Raw genomic sequence first — 25323 nt, forward strand, 5'->3', positions numbered from 1 at the left:
CCCTCTCCAGATTATCTCGCCGTTACCCATGATCTGACCCACCTGCTGAGTGCTGCACAGCTGCAGCACATCACCCATTTGCCTATTTAAGGCTTAGCATTGCAGCTGTGCAGCGCCGGTCCATTCCTTTAGTCCACCCTCACCATAACCCGGACATTCACTTCATCTACTACGGACTCTGACCACTGTCCAGGTTTTGTGTTTCTCATTGTGTTAGTTGTCATTTATGTTAAATAAACTTGCGTTTTTCCCTTCAGTACCGTGCACTTAAGTCCTCTCATTTCCACCCTTGTGACAATTGTTTTGTTTTGGGTTGGGTTGTAGAAATCCACTCAATTTTTGCCGGAATGAATATAAAGATAGCTTTGCAGCACCTGGAGGGTTCAAATTCAAATTTTTTGAACTGTTAGGGTCCAAATACACAAATAAATGTACCAAAGACTAATAAAAGTGGGTTTAGCAAAATATGACCCCTTTACTACGCAAGTCATTTCTGTATTTGAAGCGCATTTGCCGCTGTCGACCACCGTAGAATTCTACTGCGCATTTATGACAAGAGTCTGTATGTAACTCAAAAGTAATACAGGAGTCATGTAACGCATTACAATTCTGAGACAGTAATATTAGCTGCTTTTCCATTGACCCTCAAAGTGTTCAAATAGAACTTGCTCATAAAAATTTACCTAATGGAAAAACGACAATTTCTCCAAAAGTCTCATTTTTCGATTAAAAGTTTTATGCGCTGGCAAGAAGTGGTTTTTCGGGCGTAGCGCAAATGGTATATCACGCAAAACTGCAATGGAAAGACCTTTTTTCGCAACTAGAGTCAGGTGATATCAAAAACTGGATGTTGATGTACGTTACAACAAGCCAAAAAGAAGAAGAAACATCTTGTGGTATGTGTGAACACACCAGGAAACCCAATCATTTTTTAATTTAGTACAAGATAGAGGGGTAATATAGAAAAATAATGAATATATCTGTAAATCAACACCATATTTACGTTCGTCGCCATGTTTATGGAAGGACTTCTTGTGTCATCTTGCGATAATAAACAAACAAATCATCGCATTTGTGATTTAATGGAAAAACCGACATTACGCACTTCTGTTTTTTCGACATTTAGTAAATATCTTAATAAAGTTTTGCGCAGATGTCCAATGGAAAAGCAACTAATGACTGAATCTTACTACATGGCTGCTCAGTGTGCTTTTTAATCCTCTCTTCAATTAATGAATTTAATCCTTAAACATTCCAATTTTTTTATTAATTTGTTCTTAACCGTTGTAAATTGGTTGTATGCTGTACAGTGCCTGGTCAGAAAAGTACCATATGCAATAATATTACATTGGACCTTTAGCTTTCATTTCAGGACACATTCACCTTGGCAACGTTTATGTCACACAATGCTTTTGCAATGTTACAATAAATGTCCGAACATTTATTTGTGTATTCTTTTTTTTTTTTTTTTTTTTTGCCTAGACCTTGCATTGATGATGAGAGTCAGTTTATGGAATGACTTCTCGTGTCATCTCGTGATAATAAATGAAAAAAACTTCGCATTTGTGATTTAATGGAAAAACCGACATTACGCACTTCTGTTTTTTCAACATTTAGTAAATATCTTAATAAAGTTTTGCGCAGATGTCCAATGGAAAAGTGGCTATTGTAAGGTAAGGAATAACTTTTGAATAACAGTGACAAGTAGGCTAATCTGTAATAGATTACAGTTTGGAAGTAACTTGAGCAAAACTGTTCATATCACACACCAATGTCACTATTCTACCCACAATGCAAATCGCCTCGATGTCAGTATTCGACGTCTCTGTTCCCACACCTGTCTTCTTTCTCTCATCTCTCTGAGTCTCTTTGTTCACCAGAAAACACCACCTCGCCTCCCTCCATCCTTCACCCCAAACTGCAGTGTCCTCCATGTCACCGTGAGGCTGTGGAGGAATATTTATGGGCTGATGAATGGACGGAGATAGCAGGAGACCCGGAGCTTGGCCTCTACCCTCCCACCGTCTGCTACCCTTAAATCACCACCAAGTCTGGCTTACTTTTACATGTGTGTATTTATGTGTGTGTGTGTGTGAGAGAGACAGAAAAAAAAACCCTGTCCACCTAATGATTTATAACAGATCATAACCCAGTGCAGACACAACGCAGACGTTCTGTCTTGTCATAGCAGGAAAAGCACAGGTGTTATTAATGACACGAGCGATTGTCAGAGCCACCGCATCCTCAGCGCCAGGACTTTAACCCATAAAGACCCAGTGGTACTTCTGTGGCAGTTCACAAATGAATTTTTCTCTATAGTTAACCTTTCTTAACCTCCTGAGACCCAGGAAATGTCAGCAAAGTACAAGCTTTTTTTGTTTTTTATTAAGTAAGTGCCTATATGGGAAACATCATGATGCAACAGTTTTTTTCAGATGCAGTTTTTATTGAATGTCCTTTGTGGTGGACAGTTTTCTTTTTTTTTTTTGTATAAAGATGTGAAACGCTTATCACCATTTATTATAATATTGTCCTCTGCAATTTGCTTTTTTTTTTTTTAAATATTTTTTGTTTTTTTACTGAAAATCAAGTATTTTCCTGTATTTAATTACTAATCATGTAGATGTTCATAAAAGCTCAATTCAAAGTTGGGGTTATTACATAAAAAACAGAAAACTGAAGAAAAAGGGACTTTTTCAGCAATGGTTTCAATAACTGAATATAAACCCAGTGTCTCTATCCATTGTCAATGATCCAGCTCTATGGGTTTTACTGGTGCGTCACTAGTTGCTTTTCCATTGACCCTCAAATTGCGCAAATATAACTTGCGCATAAAAATGTACCTAATGGAAAAATGACAATTTTGCAAAAAGTCTCATTTTTTTGATTAAAAGTTTTGGCGCTGGCAAGAGGCGGTTTTTTGGGCGTAGTGCAAATGGTGTATCACACAAAACTGCGATGAAAAGACCTTTCTTCACAACTAGAGTCAGGTGAATTTAAAAAAACGGATGTTGACGGACGTTACAACAAGCGAAGAAGAAGAAGAAACATGTCGCGGTATGTGTGGCCATACCAGGAAACCCGATCATTTTTTAATTTAATACAAGATAGAGGGGTAATATACAGGGTGGGGAAGCAAAATGTACAATATTTTGAGGCAGGGATTGAAAGACAGTGTATGACCAATTAGTTTATTGAAAGTCATGAGAATTTATTTGCCACAAGAAAATTGACATAATAGAAAATGTTTTTATTCTATGTGTCCTCCTTCTTTCTCAATAACTGCCTTCACACGCTTCCTGAAACTTGTGCAAGTGTTCCTCAAATATTCGGGTGACAACTTCTCCCATTCTTCTTTAATAGTATCTTCCAGACTTTCTCGTAATAGTTTTGCTCATAGTCATTCTCTTCTTTCCATTATAAACAGTCTTTATGGACACTCCAGCTATTTTTGAAATCTCCTTTGGTGTGACAAGTGCATTCAGCAAATCACACACTCTTTGACGTTTGCTTTCCTGATTACTCATATGGGCAAAAGTTTCTGAAAAGGTATGGATAATAGTGTTAGGTATGATTATGACATCAATATATGTTTGGTTTCAAAACAATTGACGCAGTGCCTGCTGAGAAAAAACAACTAAATGTTCATTGTAAATTTTGCTTCCCCACCCTGTATAATAATAATGAATATATCTATAAATCAACATCATATTTACATTCGTTGCCATGTTTATGGAATGACTTCTCGTGTCATCTTGCAATAATAAATAAACAAATCATCATATTTGGGATTTAATGGAAAAACTGACATTTCGCACTTCTGTTTTTTCGATATATAGTAAATATCGGTAAAGTTTTGCGCAGATGTCCAATGGAAAAGTGACTGTTGTAGAAGATCACTATGGAGCCTCTGAACGTCCGAATGGGTCATATCTGATGAGCATGAAAAGATGAAAAACTGCACTACTACTAGCAGTAGTAGTACTAGTAGTAATAGTAGTAGTAATACTAGAAGTAGTAGTTGTAGTAGTAGTAGTAATAATAGTAGGAGTAGTAGGAGGAGGAGGTGGAGGAGTAGTAGTAGTAGTAGCATTAGTACTAGTAATAGTAGTAGTAGTAATAGTAGTTGTAGTTGTAGTAGTAGTTGTAATTGTAGTAGTAATAGTAGTAGTAGTAGTAGGAGGAGTAATAGTAGTAGTAGTAGTAGTAGTAGTAGTAGTAATAGTAGTAATAGTAGTAGTTGTAGAAGTAGTAGTAGTAGTAGTAGTAATAGTGGTAGTAATAATAGTAGTAGTGGTAGTAAAAGTAGTAGTAGTCGTAGTAGTTGTAGTAGTAATAGTAATAGTAGTAGTTGCAGTAGTAGTAATAGTAGTAGTAGTAGTAGTAGTAGTAGTAGTAGTAATAGTAGTAGTGGTAGTAGTAATACTAGTAGTAGTAGTAGTAGTAGTAGTAATAGTAGTCGTAATAGTAATAGTAGTAGTGGTGGTAGTAGTAGTAGTAGTAGTAGTAGTAGTAGTAGTAATGGTAGTAGTGGTAGTAGTAATACTAGTAGTAGTAGTAATAGTAGTAGTAGTAGTAATAGAAGTAGTAGTAGTAATAGTAGTAGTAGAAGTAGTAGTAATAATAGTAGTAGTAGTAATAGAAGTAGTTGTAGTAGTAGTAGTAGTTGTAGTAGTAGTTGTAGTAGTAGTAGTAGTAGTAATAGAAGTAGTAGTGGTAATAGTAGTAGTTGTAGAAGTAGTAGTAGTAGTAGTAGTACCATCATTGGAAAAGCAGTGATTACATCTTGTTTATTTAGGAAGCTTTACTTATTCTTCCGTACTTCCACCCTTTTGTCCAAATATGATCACTTCTGGACCTAAAACCAAAGATGGTGACGGCCATATTTGGTGGATAATAACAGTAATCAGTACTTCCATTAGACGTTCAGATACACAGTGTAAATACTCTGTGTGGGAGCTGTCCACAGTGTCTCTGCTGTCCCTGTGGTTTCTGTTGTTCCTCTACTGTACTCATCCAATGCCTCCACATTAACACAGGTTTTGTGATGTCATTGAAGACAGAACAGAGGCTGACGGGGGGGGGGGGGGGGTTATGGGGAGGGTTATGTCTTGAGGGAGGGGTGTGTTTATATGACCATCGTCAGCTGAAGTTTATGAGCCTATGGGGGTGATGCAGAGGACAGACGAGGGGCGGGGGTCCGGGGCCAGGGGGGGCAGGGACGGGGACGACTCTGCATTACACTAGCACCTGGTCTGCATGTAAAGCAACAGCTGGAGGGGTCACAAGCAGCCTGTAATTATCATGTATGTAGTTGGGGACGCTTCCCTTCCAATACTCAAACATCCTGAAAATGCCACGGCGTGACAGGAAATGTTTTTATAGTAACAATTAAACACAACAAACTGCTATTATTATTATTATTATTATTATTATTATTATTATTACTACCATATCTACTTTTACAGTGGTTTATTATATCCCCAAAATGGAGTTTCACACATATTTAATGGTTTTACCCTGAACGCCGCTGCCAGATCCGTGCGAACGCGGTAACTTGGACAGATTTGGTTGGATTTTGTCTTCCTTGATGACCAACACAATGGACCCCTGGTGGAAGAATGAGTATTATAAGTAATCCAAATGGGGCGCTATAGTTGAAAATCAGTTTATTGGACATAAATCTCACAATAATAGGTCGATTAAGATAAAATTTGATTCATCTTACGAATGTCCATTTTCTGACTACCATCCCGAGTTCATATGGTGTCATTTCCACTCACTAGGTGGAGTTTTATGGGAAAAAAATAGTTCTCGGACTATTATTCTGCCACTATCAGGTCGACGTAGCTCAAATTGAGTTCATATCGACTGTCTAACACAGGGGTGTCAAACTCATTTTAGTTCAGGGGCCAGATTCAGCCAAATTTGATCTGCAGTATGCCGAACCAGTGAAATAAAAACATAATAATATATAAATAATCTCAACTCCCAACTTTTCTCCATGTTTTAGAGCGAAAAATGTTAATTTACATTATGAAAAGGTTTACATCGACAAACTATCCTTTCAAAAGATGTGAATAACATGAACAAACTGAAAAAATAGTATAATTTTAACAATATTATGCCTCAGTTTATCATTTACACATGTACATTATAACTTACAGATCACAGTGGATCTACAAATACACACTAAACATTTAGTAACAGGCAGAATATTGTTAAAATTGTACTTACTTCTCTTGAGACATTTCTTTTCTTCATTTTTTTATTCACATTTTTTTGCAAAATTATACTTTGTTTTAGTGTAAATACATGAAAATATTTACATTTACAAGGAGAAACATTTGGAGTTGTCATTATTTATATGTCATTATGATAGTATTTTACTGGTCCTACCCACTTGAGATTGAATTGGTCTGAATGTGGAACCTGAACTAAAAGGATTGTTCATATTTTAGTGTAATTTTTGCATTTCACAAATTCATCCCAAGGGCCAGACTGGACCCTTTGGTGGGCCAAATTTGGCCCCTGGGCCGCATGTTTGACACCTGTGGTCTAACACTTCTCTTTCTTCATGCCACTACCTTGAGTTTACATGATGTCATATTTTGACACCAGGTGGTGAGTTTTTTCCAAATGGTTAGGGGAGCTTCTCCAACAAATATCAAAAATCTTTTCCAGCATTTTTCAGGCCGGATATCCTTCGTATGAACATGATCACTATTCCCCTTTAGCACCATCGTAGGTGACCCCCAGGGGAAGAACCCTATTGATTTTGGGTGTTCCATGAATATTATCACTTGTCCAGATGAGGGCGCTTCTGTTGAAAAATCAGGGGTTTTTAAACATTATTAATAGATATAGTGGGCCACTCAAGCTCAAATTTGGTTCATATCATCCAAAATTAAGTTGGTATGTTTTGTACATTTTGTTGTTTATTTGCTTTATTATATAGCAGAGGATTGGGGGAATTTCAGGGGCATACCCTTGCTGTCGGCCCCTGACAGCGTAAACCTTGTTTCAGAGATTAAATTCTTATTGTTTAGTATTTCATTTTCTGACAACTTTTCTTTTGCTCCCTAAATTTAAGAACAAGTGTCTGAGTTCATATGGTGTCATTTTCATTCACTAGGTGGCGTTTTGTGGGAAAATGTTGGTTCTCCGACCATTATTCTGCCACTATCAGGTCAATGTAGCTCAAATGGAGTTCATACTGACTGTCTAACACTTCTCTTTCTTCATGCCACTACCTTGAGTTTACATGATGTCATATTTTGACACTAGGTGGTGTTATTTTCCAAATGGTTGGAGGTGCTTCTGTTGAAAAATCTGTTTTTTAGACATTATTAAGGAAATAGTAGGCCAATCAAACTTGGTACATATTGATCGTCCAAGAATTATCTAATATCTTTTCTGACATTATTCAGGAAATAATTATCTGACATTATTCAGGCCGGATATCCTTCATATGAACATGATAACGTCCCCCTTTAGTACCAACATAGGTGACCCCCTGGGGAAGGACCCTGGTGATTTTGGGTGTTCCATGAATATTATCACTTGTCCAAATGGGGGCGTTTCTGTAAACTCAATTGATGCTAAATTGCCACAAAACTCCGCTTTTTTTTTTGCTTTTTTTTTGCTTTTTTTTTTTTTTTTTCCAGTTTTTCAGACTTCTACATCGCTGTTGTTACAACCTGTAAAATATGACAAGCCCATTTATTTTTGCTTTTGTAAAGCTCTGAATGGTCCAGAATTAGTTTTGTAAACTGGAACAGCCCTGTTGGTGGAAACGGGCTAACAGTTAGTGGCTTACCAACTGAAGATTAATGTTAGACTCCAACTCCCAGGATGCATTTCCACAACAGACATCCAATCACAGAGGTTCAACTTGTCCTGTTTCTGCAAAGTGAGATCTATAGCTTCAACAAAGGTATTTGGACTTAAAATGAAATGCCCCAATCCATCCAGTTAAGTTAAACTGTGTGTTTTTATTTTGATATGTCTACAGTAAATTATATAATTTTACCCATCTAGATTTTTTATTACTTTTTTCAGTCTCCATTTTCCTGAAGTTTTTTTTTTTTTTTTTTTTTTTGTGTGATTTCTTCTTGTATTGAACTGAAACCACCCTAACTCTTTGTTGCACAATTTATAGGTTTTCTTTAACCCTTAAAAACCCACCACTATTTTGGTCTTCCAAACTTTAACGATTTATCACCATTTATTCTAATATCATCCTCTGCATTTTGCATTTTTCAGTCAAAATCAGGTATTTTCCTATATTTAATTTGCTGATCATATTATCCATAAAAGCTCAGAAAATTCAATAGTTATTCTATCAAATCAGAATAACACGAGGAATAAGTGACTTTTTCAACAAAATATATCATTAATCAAACATAAAAATAACTCTCCATCCACTGTTGTATATAAAACTCCATGGGTTTTACTGGTGAATCAATGTTCTAGAAGATGACAGTGTTTCCATGTTCACTACAGAGCCTCTGAACGTCCAAATGGGTCATATCTGAAAACCATAAAAAGATGACAAACTGTATTTTACTTGAATTGATAGGATTAATGGATCAACAGGTATTAAATATTTTAGATCAGTGGATGCTTTTGGTCGATGGTGGATGTTTGGGCCTTTATGGGTTAAGTCAGTAAGTAAGCAAATTTTATTTATAGAGCACTTTTCACAGACAGGGAGTCACAAAGTGCTTTACAGTGCAAGACAATTAAAATACAGTTTAAAATACACTTTCAAACGCAATTAAAATACAGTTAAAATGCAATAAATACGTTAAGTGCAATTGGTTTGTAGCTGCCCTGAGTCAGTTTGGATTTAAAATGCCTGTTTCAAAAAGAATGTCTTAAGATGCTTAAAAAAAATGTTGGTTAAACTGATGATTGATGATATAAAGGAAAGCGATATAATAACCCATGTGTGTTTGGTCCCTGACAGACTGTAGAGCTGATGTAAATGGCCTGGTTAGTGATTATTTGAATGTTTTAGATATTTTTGTTTTTGGTCCGCTTCTACGTCTTCGACCCTGGGTGATAATGTAGATGCTGTTATGACAGGTGATAACATGGATCTGTGTGTGTTTAAAAGATGTTTATGCAATGAGTGAAATAAAATAATCAGCTGGAGGACAGCGATAACAGAAAACACGTACTATCTGACTGTTCATGTGTCAACAGTATGTCCAAAAAAAAAAAAAAAAAAAGCTGGTTTTTATTCACGTGTGTCTTATTTATTTTAGAATTTCCATCCCTTTGAGGCAAGTCCTCATGTTAAACCTTTCCTTTAAAATGTATTCTATTTATTCTCATTGTTTTTTTGTTTTATTTTTCTAGATATAATACCTTATTCTTGCAATACTGACATTTTCTTATCAAAATAAAGACATTTCTTCTAAGATAATAGGTTTTTCCTGATGATATTTTCATTTTTATAGCATAATATTCCAATTTTATCTTCATATTGTTTGGACATTTTTCTTGAAATATTAAAACTTCATTCCCATATAGTTTTTTTCTATAAATAACAGTTTAATCTTGTAATATTCACTTCCCCTCCCCCTCAAAATACAGACCTTTATGAAGTCAGACCTGTCACAACCTTGGCTGATGGGAGTGAATAAGTGAGATAAAGGTGATAACATGGATCTGTGTGTGTTTAAAAGATGTTCATGCAATGAGTGAAATAAAATAATCAGCTGGAGGACAGCAATAAAGGAAAACAGGTACTATCTGACTGTTAATGTGTCAACAGTATGTCCTAAAAAAAAAAAAAAAAAAAAAAAAAAAAAAGCAGTTTTTTTAAATTATTTATTTATTATTTATTTATTTAAGAATTTCCATCCCTTTGAGGTAAGTCCTCATGTTAAACCTTTACTTTAAAATATATTATATTTATTCTTACTGTTTTTTTGTTTAAGTTTTCTTCAAATAATACTTTATTCTTGCAATACTGACATTTTCTTATCAAAATAAAGCTATTTCTTGTAATATAATGGGTTTTTCCTGATGATATTTTCACTTTTATAGGATAATATTCCAATTTTATCTTCATAATATTTGGACATTTTTATTGAAATATTAAAACTTCATTCTCATATTGTTTTCTTCTACAAATAATAGTTTAATCTAGTAATATTACCCCCTTCAAAATATAGACCTTTATGAAGTCAGACCTGTCACAACCTTGGCTGATGTGAGTGAAAAAGTGAGATAAAGGTGATAACATGGATCTGTGTGTGTTTAAAAGATGTTTATGCAATGAGTGAAATAAAATAATCAGCTGGAGGACAGCAATAAAGGAAAACACGTACTATCTGACTGTTAATGTGTCAACAGTATGTCCTAAAAAAAAAAAAAAAAAATCTGGTTTTTAATCCACTTGTTTCTTCTTATTTATTTAAGAATTTCCATCCCTTTGAGGCAAGTCATCATGTTAAACCTTTCCTTTAAAATATATTCTATTTATTCTCATTGTTTTTTTGTTTTATTTTTCTAGATATAATACCTTATTCTTGTAATACTGACATTTTCTTATCAAAATACAGACATTTCTTGTAATATAATCAGTTTTTCCTGATGATATTTTCACTTTTATAGCATAATATTCCAATTTTATCTTCATATTATTTGGATGTTGTTCTTGAAATATTAAACTTCATTCCCAAATATATATATATATATATATATATATATATATATATATATATATATATATATTTTTTTTTTTTTTTTTTTTTTTTTTTTTTTTTTTTCTACAAATAATAGTTTAATCTAGTAATATTACCCCCCTCAAAATACAGACCTTTATGAAGTCAGACCTGTCACAACCTTGGCTGATGTGAGTGAATAAGTGAGATAAAGGTGATAACATGGATCTGTGTGTGTTTAAAAGATGTTTATGCAATGAGTGAAATAAAATAATCAGCTGGAGGACAGCAATAAAGGAAAACAGGTACTATCTGACTGTTAATGTGTCAACAGTATGTCCTAAAAAAAAAAAAAAAAAAAAGCTGTTTTTTTTTAATTATTTTTTTTATTATTTATTTATTTGAGAATTTCCATCCCTTTGAGGCAAGTCCTACTGTTAAACCTTTACTTTAAAATATATTATATTTATTCTTACTGTTTTTTTGTTTAAGTTTTCTTCAAATAATACTTTATTCTTGCAATACTGACATTTTCTCCTCAAAATAAAGCTATTTCTTGTAATATAATGGGTTTTTCCTGATGATATTTTCACTTTTATAGCATAATATTCCAATTTTATCTTCATATTATTTGGACATTTTTCTTGAAATATTAAAACTTTATTCCCATATTGTTTTGTTTTTTTTTTTCTACAAATAATTGTTTAATCTAGTAATATTTCCCCCCCTCAAAACACAGACCTTTATGAAGTCAGACCTGTTACAACCTTGGCTGATGGGAGTGAAAAAGTGAGATAAAGTGTGTTTAAAAGATGTTTATGCAATGAGTGAAATAAAATAATCAGCTGGAGGACAGCGATAAAGGAAAACACGTACTATCTGACTGTCAATGTGTCAACAGTATGTCCAAAAAAAAAAAAAGCTGGTTTGTGGAGGGAGTTGAAAGTCCGTGTTGCCCAGCGACAGCCACAAAACATCACTGCTCTAGAGGAGATCTGCATGGAGGAATGGGCCAAAATACCAGCTACAGTGTGTGCAAACCTGCAGAAGACTTATAGGAAACATTTGACCTCTGTCATTGCCAACAAAGGTTATGTTACAAAGTACTGAGTTGAACTTTTGTTATTGACCAAATACTTATTTTCCACTATAATTTACAAATAAATTCTTTAAAAATCCTACAATGTGATTTCCTGGATTTTCTTTCTCATTTTGTCTCTCATAGTTGAAGTGTACCTCTGATGAAAATTACAGACCTCTCTCATCTTTCTAAGTAGGAGAACTTGCAAAATCAGAGGCTGACTAAATACTTTTTTGCCCCACTGTATATTTTTACTTAAATAACTATAAATATAACTATATAACTATAACTTTTGTAACTAAACATGCAGAATCAGCATTTAGTTTCTATGCTCCGTATATCTGGAACAAACTACCAGAAAATATCAGGTCTGCTGAGAGTCTGAGTTCTTTCAAGTCAAGGTTAAAGACTCACCTGTTCACTGCTGCCTTTGACGAAAAGGCTTTTAACTTTTTAAATTTTATGTTCTCTTTCAAAACTCTGCACTGCAACTCTTACTTTAATATGTGTTTGTTTTTATATTTTTGGGTTTTATGTGTTGTTTTTTTACTTGCTGTTTTTAACCACCTTTTACATGTTTCTTTTATAATCTTTTAAATGTGTTTCTTTTTGTCTTGTCGTTTTATTTCAATGCCCTGTGTGAAGCACCTTGAATTGCCTTGTTGCTGAAATGTGCTATGTAAATAAACTTGCCTTGCCTTATATATGTACTTTCTACTCAACTCGGGTTCCAGGTACTATTCCTGCAGACTGTTTCCATTTCTTTAGAGACCTGGTCATCATAGGGATGTGGAACTTCTGTGATGTCTGCTCTGAAAGTTGTTGATAATGTTATAGAAGATGACGGTGTTTCCATGTTCACTATGGATCCTCTGAATATCCAAATGGGTCATATCTGATGACCATGAAAAGATGACAAACTGCATTTTACACCAATTATTTACATGTATTGATAGAATTAGTGGATTAACAGGTATTAAGCTGTATAGATTAGTAGGTGCTTTTGGTCGCCGGTGGATGTCTGGGTCCGTGATGGTTGAGCGTTTTAGTTCATGAACGTCACCAAAAAAAAGAAAATACTGACAAGAACTTCACCATGAAAACACATGATCTGAAAACAGAGACATGATCACAAGGTCACTCAGATTGCACAGACCTCAGCCAAGGCCAGCGTTTCTTCTATTCCACAATAAACCACTAATTATGACATGTGTTCTTTTTCTGGTGATAAGTTGGTGCCACTGGTTGGTTAGGTGACTCTTGAACTATAGCTTTTTTTTTTTTTTTTTTTTTTTTTTTTTTGAAAATTGTGGCTGTTTAGTTCAGCATTTTAAACATACAACACATTTATAGTAATGGACTCAGTCCACTTTAGGTAGCATTACCCTGGAAAGTAATAAAGTAGATATTAACCTTTTAACATTATAAGCAAAAATACTGGAATAATTACAGATCAAAACCTTGAATATAGCATTTCATTAAACAAGGGCAATATGACTGATGTTTTCTTTTTTTTTATGTATTTTATTATGTATTTAACTATGTTTATGCTTCTATTAATTTATTATTTATTCAACTGCTCTAGTTTTATTGTGAAGCCCCTTTTTCTGTGAAAGGTTTTACATACATACATAGATAGATAGATAGATAGATAGATAGATAGATAGATAGATAGATAGATAGATAGATAGATAGATAGATAGATAGATAGATAGATAGATAGATAGATAGATAGATAGATAGATAGATAGATAGATAGATAGATAGATAGATAGATAGATAGATAGATAGATAGATAGATAGATAGATAATGATAATAATAACACTGGTCTACAAGGAAAATGCTTCCAGAATAAAAGTAATGAAATTTTACCACATGAGAGTCACTGATAAAGAAAAAAAAAAAAAAAATGCTGGTTGGCTGAACTTTCCAAGATACAGCCTTGGGTCAAAATGTAAAATTCAAGAATTAACGAGAGAATGGGTTTGACTCAAAAGGAATATTTGTCTCAGAGCTACAAGATCTACTTCAAAACATTGTCTGCACATTAGAATACATTCACTTTACAGGTTCTATTTAGTGGAAGATTTATAAAACTATTATATAAATGTACATAAACCAATATATATGTGTAATAACACTTAATCATATACCTTGAAAACATCAGCAAACCGGCACTTTGTCATTTATTTTCCAATTAATCTTATTAAAATACATAACATTTAGCACATTTAATCTCTGAAACAAATCATTTCTAAAAAAAATTGTAGACCAGTGTAGTCATAATAATAATAATAATAATAATAATAATAATAATAATAATAATAATAATGATAATAATAATAATGATAATAATAATAATAATAATAATAATAATAAAGATAGAAATCAATCGATCAATCAGTCAATCTTATTTACCATATTTAGTCATCCATAAACTTTTATCTAACCCATAACATAACTCCATACTTGTCTTTCTTTTCCTCTTGGTCCTTTTCGTTCTGACTCAGATCATTAGTCAACTTTATGTTCAGTGTCACGTCAACCTACAAGGCAGGAAACTGTGAGGAGATCAGTTACAGAAGTGCTTGTCATGCTTATTTTTATCTATTTATTATTTCACGAAGGCAGACTGAAAAGAATCTTCTTAAGCCCAGGAACGGACACAGTTACGTCTGTGTTGCCATAGTAACACCACATGACACCTGTAGCATTTAACACATCCTACACCTCTATGTAACCGGAAGAACCAATACTAAACGCTCAATAAAACCAATTGTTAGACAACAGAACACAATCCAAACAAGCACTTAAATGGACAAGTACGTAAACCAGTCTGAGACCAATGTATGGGCACAGTCGGGGGACTAGGAACATGTTGGGTGGGAAAAAAACCTTTAAGACAGACTTATTTTGTCATTTGTAGCCAATACATAACTGTTTGGGAGTCCTAAAAAACAACTTTACTGTTTCTAAATGTCTACAAAAAAAAAAAAAAAAAAAAGAGAGAGAGAGAGACGACTGATTTTCATTGTTTTAAAATATTATATTTGACGTCCACATTTACATTTTTTCTCATACTTTACCTGCCCAAGAGAGTACTGGTTTATAGCTCAACCTTAATGATTATAGATTTTAAACATTATTTCTACTTATTCACTCCAAACATGATATTGAGATAACATTAAATCATTTGTGCTTGACAGAGCAACCACAACCACTTTACCCTACATAACCATAACCCAACGTAACCATAACCACTTTACCCTACGTAACCATAACCGCTTTACCCCACGTAACCATAACCACTTTTCCCAACGTAACCATAACCACTTTACCCCACGTAACCATAACCACTTTTCCCAACGTAACCATAACCGCTTTACCCTACGTAACCATAACCACTTTTCCCAACGTAACCATAACCACTTTACCCTACGTAACCATAACCACTTTACCCTACGTAACCATAACCGCTTTACCCCACGTAACCATAACCACTTTTCCCAACGTAACCATAACCGCTTTACCCCACGTAACCATAACCACTTTTCCCCACGTAACCATAACCGCTTTACCCCACGTAACCATAACCACTTTACCCCACGTAACCATAACCACTTTTCCCAACGTAACCATAACCGCTTTACCCCACGTAACCATAACCACTTTTCCCAACGTAACCATAACCACTTTACCCTACGTAACCATAACCGCTTTACCCCACGTAACCATAACCACTTTACCCTAGGTAACCATTATCACTTTACCCTACATAACCTTAACCCCACGTAACCATAACCACTTTACCCTACATAACCATAACCACTTTACCCTATGTAACCATAACCACTTTACCCTACGTAACCTTAATAAATTGTTTTGTGCTACATTGAAATGATTCCAACTGTAATCAAACAGATGGGGTTTTAAAGGTTCCCACCAGCATTTTTTTTTTAAAAATTGAGTGACAAAAGTGCGGGGCCCCCAGAGGGTGGCATCATAGACAGGTAACGATATGGTCTATGCCAGGGGTGTCATTGGACCACAGATGAATCTGCAAAGTGCGAACATACACTGAGGATAGTGACTGTAAATGATGCCAAAATCATTGTAGCTCAGGGACCACATTCAGCCCAATTCCATCTCAAGTGGATGAGACAAGTAAAATAACAGCATAACCTATAAATGATGAACTCCACATTTGTTTCTCCTTTTTTCATTTTAGTGTGAAAAAAGAAAAAGTACATAATGAAAATGTTTGCATTTACAAACTATCTTTTCACAAAAAATGTGAGTAACCTAAACCATGAACAACCTGAAATTTCTGAAGAAAAGTGGAATTTTAATGTTATCCCTCTTATTGTTTGTGCATCTTTGTAGATCCACTGTGATCTGTAAATTGTAATGCACATGTGTAAATGATAAACTGAGGCATAATATTGTTAAAATTGTATTCTGAGTTTTTTGCACTAAGACTAAGAGAAACAACTGGTGCCAGGCACAACAAACCCCGCCCCTCGCACATATTGTAACTTATTTTGGCATCGATCCAGCTGATGTCATCATGTCTATGTGTGTGCTGATGTCAGAGCATCAGTTGCCTCTATATATGTGCCAGGTTTGAAGTAAATTGAAACAAAATTTATGTTTTTATAGACACATGAAATTTTGGCCATTATAAATAAATGGGAGGAAAAAAAAATTCAAATTCAAATTCAAATTAAAAATTCATAAGAAAATCTAACTTTCACCTAGTTTTTCTAAAATATAATCACATCTATTCTGGGTCACTGGCAATCTATAAATCAATTTGGTATGAATTCAACCAATAGTTTTGTTTGGAAGGAAAGAAGGAAGGGAGGGAGGGAGGAAGGAAGGAAGGAAGGAAGGAAGGAAGGAAGGAAGGAAGGAAGGAAGGAAGGAAGGAAGGAAGGAAGGAAGGAAGGAAGGAAGGAAGAAAGAATACCCCTTGCCTCACCTTTGTGAGGGTGGGGTACAAATTGGTCTTATCATTAATACCTTATTATCTTATGTTACTGGTCTGAGCGGCTTCAGATGAAGCTGGGCTGTATGTGGCCCCTGAACTACTATGAGTCTGACAGCCCTGGTCCATGCCTTTACCCGGCTCTGTGCATGAATGAGAAAATGCAATGTTCTCCACTCCATCTGTAAATTCACAATTTTATTTCCATCTTTGTTCACTGGTTTTCACTCCAACATGATGCTGCGGAAATATTAAAGCTATATATCACTGTTGTTCAGTTTTATTTCTACATCAAAGTACAAAAAAAAAAAAAAAAAAAATCATCTCAAGGTACTTGATAGAGTAAGAACATGAAAAATACAGAGATAAACAGTGAAATAAAAACAAGAAATCCAGCATATTATAAATACAACCGTTTTACAGTAATGATTGTGTACATTCAGACCCGGTCCACTTTAGGTAGCATTACACTGGTCTACAATTTAGTTTTAAAATGATGTTCCTCAGAGATTAGATGTGCTAAATTGCTCATACTTTAATGATAATTTGAAAAAAAAGTGAAAAAGTAAACAGAGCTCATTAATACCCCCTGCCCGGTCACACAACACTTGGCCCCTCCTGCTCACTGATACCCTGTCCACCCAGGAATTAATTTTGAGTCTGAACTTTCAATCCATTTAAAAACTTTTTAAAAAAATTGTAGTTCATCTGATGTGCAATATACTTTTGCTAGTGCTGGTATTTTATCTGTACTGCATATTTTGTCAACAGTTTCCCAAAGCAAAGTGCAGGCTCGAGCTTTTTCATTGATGTTGGACTGCCCTCTTCAGGACAGAGGAAGAACTACAACTACAAACAGCAGCTTATTTAGAAGAGCAGAGCAGCCATGTAGTAATTGTCAACATTTAGAACCCGAAATACCTTTTACAACAAACTCAGTCAAATTTATCATAAAGTAACATTCAGCTTCCATTATATTCAGATAAAATGCCCAAATTTCTTCCTGCAACATGTGAAATATTAAAGTGGTAACATGGTATGAAAAATACTGTGCAGTACAGAGCTGGCAATTCCTTTAAAGGGGTCGTATTGTGCTAAACTCACTTTTATTAGTCTTTGGTACATTTATTTGTGTATTTGGACCCTAATAGTTCAAAAAGTTTGAATTTGAACCCTCCAGGTGCTGCAACAAGCTCTTTATATTCATTTTGGACAAAAAAATCGAGTGGATTTCTACAACCTGTTTTAATTTCTGCATAATTTATTACGTCTAACTAGTTATGTTATGACATTTGCACATATAATAGGCCAAAAAAATCCATTCATACAAAAATCACAATTCTCATTTACTGCAATTCAGAATCGATTTAAAATGTCCCAAAATCAATTTTAAAAAATAAAACAAATCCACCAGCAGTCTCACGCAATTAGCATGATTAGCGGCTAGCACGATTAGCAGTTAAGGTTAGTGATTAGCACGATTATCAGCTTGCACGATTAGCAGCTAGGGTTAGGTTTAGCAATTAGCGGCGAGCACAATTAGCGGTTAGGGTTAGCGATTAGCAGCTAGACTGGAGATCATGAGGCTCCTTTGCACACTTATGGATTGAAGCAGAAATCATTATGAATCAAATCGTTTTGAATCGAAAATCGATTGTGGATCAAATTGTAACCCCAAAAATCAGAATCGAATCGAAATGTGAGATTGTAAAAGATCCCCACAGCTACCATATAAGGTCAAGACGAACATTTCTCTGAGTACGCCATAATTGTTTATCAGCGGCAGCGGTTGTAGTCCATACTGAAAATATGTCCATACTTCAGGCCAGTTATCTAAAATGTTCAGTTGTTGGTTGAACGGGACAGAGCAGCACAGCCAACAACCTGGAGGGGGTGGGGTCATGTGCATTTAAAGGGCCAGCGCTCAAAATTACCTTTCTGGTGTAATTACTCAGAAATAGGGTTGAAGATGGACCTGTGGAGTTGAATTAATGAAGAATTCAGACCCAAACATAGCATTTACAGTTTATGTAGACCACAGGGAAATATTTAAAAATGCATAATTCCATTTAAAAAAGCAAAATATCACTCCTTTAAAAAAAAAAATATTTCTTTTATAATTTTGCTAATAATACAAAGTTAATTGACATATGGAAATAATGCCACAACCACTGTTTTAGACACATCAGATATTGTCTCAGTGTTGGGCTTTAAAACCCTGTTAAGTTTTTTGTGTTGAATTTGATGCTAGTAGTATCACAAGATAAAAATAAAAAATTAAAAAATATAAAAAAACAAAACAATAATTACACAAAATTTCACAAAACGCACCACATTCAAAAGCCGATACGTTCTTAATAGAAATTGAAGAAATCATATTATCATGGTTTTGATTCTAAGTGGGTGTAGTGATAACTGTAGAGTCAGTTCCTCTTTGAACCCTGAGTTTCTGCTTGTTTCCTCTGACAGGCCACTGGATTTTCCTTTTCTTACGAACAATTTAATAGTGCATAGCCAGACAATCAATACATCATTGATCTAAACACATTAAATATCATCTGTGAGGCAGATCAGCTTCACTTTTACAACCTACATTAGTTTTTAGTGCTCTAATGCTGCAGTGACTCATCTGAACCGCAATCATTAACCCTCATATTTACACATTACATCATAGATTCACTTTGTGAATTTTCATTCTCTTTTTAGAAGCAGATTTTTTCCATTCGATTGCTATATTAAAACAGGGTGATTTACCTGCTTGGAAAAATTCACAGGTTGTGTAGATTATATGAGTGAGGAAATATTCATCTGTTATAAATACTTCAGAATGAGTGTTTCAGTCTAAAATTAAACTACACCTTGCAAATTTAGAAAATATTATTATGTTCAGTTTTAATAAGATGCTGCTTTGACTGCAAATTCTACTGGATTCATGTCACCTATTCTGCATCTGTCAACTGTCTTTTATTGCCTTTTGGGGTTCCCTGTACACACTGCTACAATATTTAGGCTTCATCCTATATGGCTGCTAACGTATTTTGTGTTATTGCATCCTGTTACTACTTTACTTCCGCTGGACTGAGATGGAGGCTCTGCAGCTGGTTGATTACCTGTTGCCATGGTGAATCATTGAGCCCGTTTACATGCATACCAAATACTCCAATCATTATCTGATTTCTGGAAGCATCTAATTATTAATGATCATGAAAACAGGATAATCTGATTGGCTTTATCTGATAACAGCAGTTATCCGATTATGAGAAACAGGATTAACAAACCTAGATTTCTCTCCAATACTCCAATGTCTTCATGCATGTATACAGGTTAATCTGATTTATTTTGATCTTTTTACATCTGTGCATGTGTAAAAAAACCCAAAACTAAATAAACGAAAGTTACGCAGCTACAACACGAGCCTAAGGAAAAAGGTGAACAAACAATGAATGAAATGAAGGATAGGAGCAACATGTGACCTATTTTGTAGTCTTATTAGCTCCCTCATTAGGACAGCTAATGCTGACACCGTAGGCGTTGCCATGGCCAACAAGACAAGACTGGATGTTCTGAAAATGACAGGAAGTGTACGTCTTATTTCATGATGTATGTAGGTACTCCGAAAGAAATCAAATAATGGACTGAAACATCTAAACCAAGGTTTTTCCATTATTGCATTTCTGAAGTGCATGTAAACACGTCATATCTGATTACGGCAACTGTCGGATTATTCCCAGTTATCAGATTGTTATGGTCACGTAAACAGGCTCACTGTCTCCTAGCCTGATCATCCTCATTGAGTCTGTTAAACCTGTTTTCTGAAACTTAGGTACTGAAGCTGTCAAGAACACAACTCATTTTCTTTTGTTTTGTGGATTCAGCAGATGTATATATATATATATATATATATATATATATATATATATATATATAAAAAATATCGTGTTATGTAAAAATAATCTGAACAGAGATACATCACTTTTGATTAACATCATTTTCATTATGGGTAAATGCCACATACACAAAAACAAATGGAAAAAACAACAGCCAAACTTAAACTGTCTTAAAAACAAACTAAAAATAGTCTCCTGAATAAATATTGCATTATTATGGCAATATCTTGAGTTTTTTTGTAAGTGTTCATGTACTGTATGCAGTGCCTTGCCATTTCCTGTTGTCTCTATGAGAAATTGTATTTTTTGCAATAATAATAATAATAAAAAAATAAAAATAAAAAAAAAGAACCTGGAGCAGTTTAATGTTAGCGGCTGCGGCAGAGGACGCCTTTCTGTAGGCTCCGCTTCCAGAGTCACCACCCCCTTCGCTAAGTTTAATTGGATGCTGTGGTTAAATATTTCTACATGTTTACGTTTTTTTATCCTTTGTTGTAATGGAAGCTCTGGAACTGTTGTAAATGATCCTAGTTTCGTCTCTGCTGGTGAAATACAACCATACTTTAGAGATTTCTGAACCAAAATATGGAAATGACCTAATGATGTATTCATTTGATGCAGGGATGCAAATTATTGATTAATCCATTAATCATTAGTTGGCTGACCTTATCGATTGATTAATGATTAATTAATAAGCAGCGATTTTCCTGAGTGCCTAAATTTCTCTTTCGATAGGGTCTTTAAGAATAAAAGCCAAATATTGTTTCTGTACTTCATGAAAAAAGCATGTCATATTCCCTAATGACTGATTTATTGTACCATTGGATACAGTACAGGCGATGACATTTATGGAGTAGAACTAAAGAAAATCTGCAGAGAAATTCAAGAAAATAAATGGATCTGAAGAGGGGCAGTTTAGAAGAACTGGGCATTTCTGACTTTGCATCACTACCTGACATGATGGAGCGAGATTTCAGCAGAGAACCACCGCCGCCACATCTGCCATTATTTAACTTCAGCGATGAAGCCTAGTTTGGGCAGTGGTACCCCCTACTGTCAACACCACAAATCCCACCGTGGAAAAGGGCAATTAACTGACAATTAATAATTTAATTGAGAAAATTCTTATTGACAATTAATTGATAGTCGATTATTTGTTTACGTCCCTAATTTAATGTAATGACATTGTGGAACTAATAAGTGGAATCATTAAGCAAACAGACTAACGATTCCAAAAAAATTCAGCCAATGGGTTCTCAATTCCCATCGCCAGCCCCAGCCCTTACCCCCTTCACTACAAAGTATAAGAAAATGCACTCTGAAATGAACATGATTGCTTATTTACATTTGGTATCAGGCTGTTGGCTTCTGCTCCAATAACTCAACATTTGTGCAGTGCTTGTTGTTGTTGTTGCGACCACTTTTGAGAGGCTGCAGTCACTAAGAGGATGCCGTGGATCCACAAGAAACATATCCTTATCAGGAGGGTCTGTTGGAGAAATCCCCAAGCGTTTTAGACACATACCGAGGTAGGCGTCTTCAATGTAGATGGGTTTAATCTGATGTGAAACTCCTAGGATCTTCCTAGGAAGGTCCAAGGACATGATGTAGCCCATACCCAGAGGGTACGGAGGGTATTCAGACTCAGCTATCACGCTCCAGGGCATATAGAACTTATTGAATGGGTTTCTTAAAACTGGGCTATGCCACCACACCAAACCTGTCATATAGTTTTCTTTGGCTGTCTTGGGATCCAGCAACAGTTTAATCAGATTGTTCACATGGAGCAACATATCCGAGTCGATCTTCATAACATAGGAAACTTGGTCACAGTTTGCTGCCAGCCACTCCAGCATCATCATAGTCTTGATGGTCAGATTGCGATAAGTGTCCTTGAAGTCACTCTGGATTAAATCATGATGTTGCTGGTTCTCTTGTCTGAGCTTCTCCTGCTGCTGCTCAGCTCCTTCTCCTCCAGGAAGACCCAGGAAGAAGAGGGTCCGGACCATCTTACCCAGAACCAGCGTCTCACCTCCCCACGTCCTCCGGATGTCATTGCGAGCTGCCACGTTACCCGTCCCCACCGGGACCGCCAGGATCACAAACGGGTTTATGCTCCTACATACCTGCGTGTCATCCATTATGATTTTGTAGTTTCGAGGATAGGCCACATGGTACGGACCAGGGTCCTCCCATTTTGGTTCTTCTGGTGCTGCTGCTGAAGGGGCCATTTTAAAAACTTGGACTGGAGCTGGCCACCTCACAGGATCCCTTTCATAGTTAAAATAGATCATAAAGATGGTCCCTGCTCCCAGGCAGCAGGCGACAAAGCTCGTGAAGCTGCGTCTCGACTTGTAATCCATTAAACCTAGACACAAAACAGACCCACGTTAGCATTAGCAAAGTAACAGGTTTACAGGTACATCTCAAAAAATTTGAATATCATGAAAAAGTACAATATTTTTTGTCACTCATTTCAGAAAGTGAAACCCATATATCATACAGACTTATTAGACAGAGTGAAATATTTCAAGCCTTTATTTTCTGAAATTTTGATGATTATGGCTTACAGGTAATGAAAACCCAAAATTCAGTCTCAGAAAATTAGAATATTACATAAGATCAATAAAAAAGGATATTTTAAACAGAAATGTCAGGCTTCCGAAAAGTATGTTCATTTCTATGTACTCAGTACTTGGTTGGTTCTCCTTTTATACAAATTACTGCATTAATGCAACGTGGCATGGAGGCATTAAGCCTGTGGCACTGCTCAGGTGAATGGAAGCCCAGGTTGCTTTGATAGCAGCTTTCAGGTCATCTGCGTTTGTTGGATCTAGTGTCTCATCTTTCTCTTGACAATACCCCTTAGATTATTTACAGGTTTCAAGTCAGGCGAGTTTTCTGGCCAGTTATGCACAATAACACCATGGTCATTGAACCAGCTTTTGATACCTTTGGCAGTGTGGGCAGGTACCATGTCCTGCTGGAAAATGAAATCAGCATCTACATAAAGCTTGTCAGCAGAAGGAAGCATGAAGTGCTCTAAAATGTCCTGGTAGATGGGGCTGTTGACTGTGGACTTCAGAAAACACAGCGGACCAACACCAGCAGATGCCATGGCAGAACAAACCAGCACTGACAGTGGAAAGTCCAAAGTCCTCTTTTCAGATGAAAGTCAATTTTGCATGTCATTTGGAAATCAAAGTCCAAGAGTCTGGAGGAAGAGTGGAGAGGCACAGAATCCACATTGCTTGAAGTTCAGTATGAAGTTTCCTTGAAATGATCAATCGCAGAATCACATCAGAGGTGTTTGGATGGAGATACATTTTCCTGTACTAGATCAATTCACTGTCACCAGGAACTCACAAAAAAAAAAACCAAAAAAAAAACAACCTCATGACTTGTCCAAAATTGTAGATGTTAACACTGGTACCAAATTTAGAAGGGAAAAAAAAAAAAAAAAAAGGAAAAAAGTTTATTTTAAAACACTCATCACATCATCATCTTACTCTATTACACATTTGTATTCACTGAAACACTAATTTAATCATAATTAGCATATGACATATAGAGTTATGACAAAGACCCAAACACAACACAGTCTAACTACTGTGATCGATGTCATAACACTTAATACAACATGCATTATAGCTCAATTTAAAACTGGAATTACTAACTATTCTACTTCTCAATGTAAGCATTAATCATACTCCACTAGGTTTTTTTTTTTGGTTTTATTATCATTTCTATGCATTTACTCTATTATATTTAGCTCTAAGATACCAGAAGTCATGTTTGAAGTGTAAAATGATGAAACTCAGACATGCAATCCATAATATGAGATGGCGGTGGCTACTGCCACAGTACTGTGGCACAAAATATCAGTTTGTCTATTGCCACAGAACCGATCAAATGATCCAAATTCTGCACTCTGAATGTTGCCCCAGTGGCGGATTTATATTCATCAAAAACCTGGGCAAATTCCTCATATGAGGCAAAACAGTCACTACATTTCATGTTGTTTCCCTGCATGCTGAAAGTATGAATAAACCAGTTTCTGGTAACTGTCTGGTACCCTGTCCTTTTCCTGTAAGCGGATAGAAACATGGCATGTGTGATGCTTATTGCCACAGTACTGTGGCAGCAGGGCGACAGGTTACCAGTCTACGCAGGATAGAACAAGGGTGCTGTTTGGCTCTGTGGTAACAGACAAATAAGAAAGTTAGTCCCACAGTACTGTAGCGATAGCCACTTCAGTATGATATTTATTTGGAGATCATATCCTCCTCTAACAGGTTTCACCACATTTGACCATTGAAAGCGTGACTGGAGATGGAACAGCACAGGTGAGACTACAGTATCATGTTTTGACAGACCTTGCTTTGTGGCATGTGAAAGGGAGTGGCAGTCCCCTAGAAGCCAAACCAAGCACAAATTCAACTTCACATCCTTGCATTCAGATTCAGTTAAAGCCTGTATAGAACTGAGGACAATTCTCCAGTTTGTCAATAGTAAAGTTCAATCAAATCTAATAACATAGGTGAATATCACAACTGAATGCTGTTAATGCTTATAAAAATGAATGAAATTAACGTTATAAATCTCTGTTTAAATACACTGTTGCCTGTAAAGTTGCAATAATTCAGTTTTCAGACACAGTTCTCTATTTATTTCTATTTCTACGAATC

At 35.4% G+C, this 25323-nt stretch overlaps 1 protein-coding gene across 3 annotated transcripts in view; it reads right to left on the reverse strand.

Annotated features, from left to right (window-relative positions):
- Window positions 1–20315: 20315 nt before the first annotated feature.
- The window catches only part of LOC115415338 (beta-1,3-galactosyltransferase 5-like), a 22285-nt gene continuing 17277 nt past the window's right edge, over window positions 20316–25323 (reverse strand). For all 3 annotated transcript variants that reach the window (XM_030132415.1, XM_030130970.1, XM_030131632.1), the window contains exon 2: window positions 20316–23003. In XM_030132415.1, the coding sequence (XP_029988275.1) occupies window positions 21973–22998 (1026 nt within the window). In that variant the 5' untranslated portion in view covers window positions 22999–23003 and the 3' untranslated portion in view covers window positions 20316–21972. The remainder of the gene's footprint in view (window positions 23004–25323) is intronic.

Source organism: Sphaeramia orbicularis, chromosome 1 (genome assembly GCF_902148855.1).
Source record: "Sphaeramia orbicularis chromosome 1, fSphaOr1.1, whole genome shotgun sequence".
Classification (NCBI taxonomy): domain Eukaryota; kingdom Metazoa; phylum Chordata; class Actinopteri; order Kurtiformes; family Apogonidae; genus Sphaeramia; species Sphaeramia orbicularis.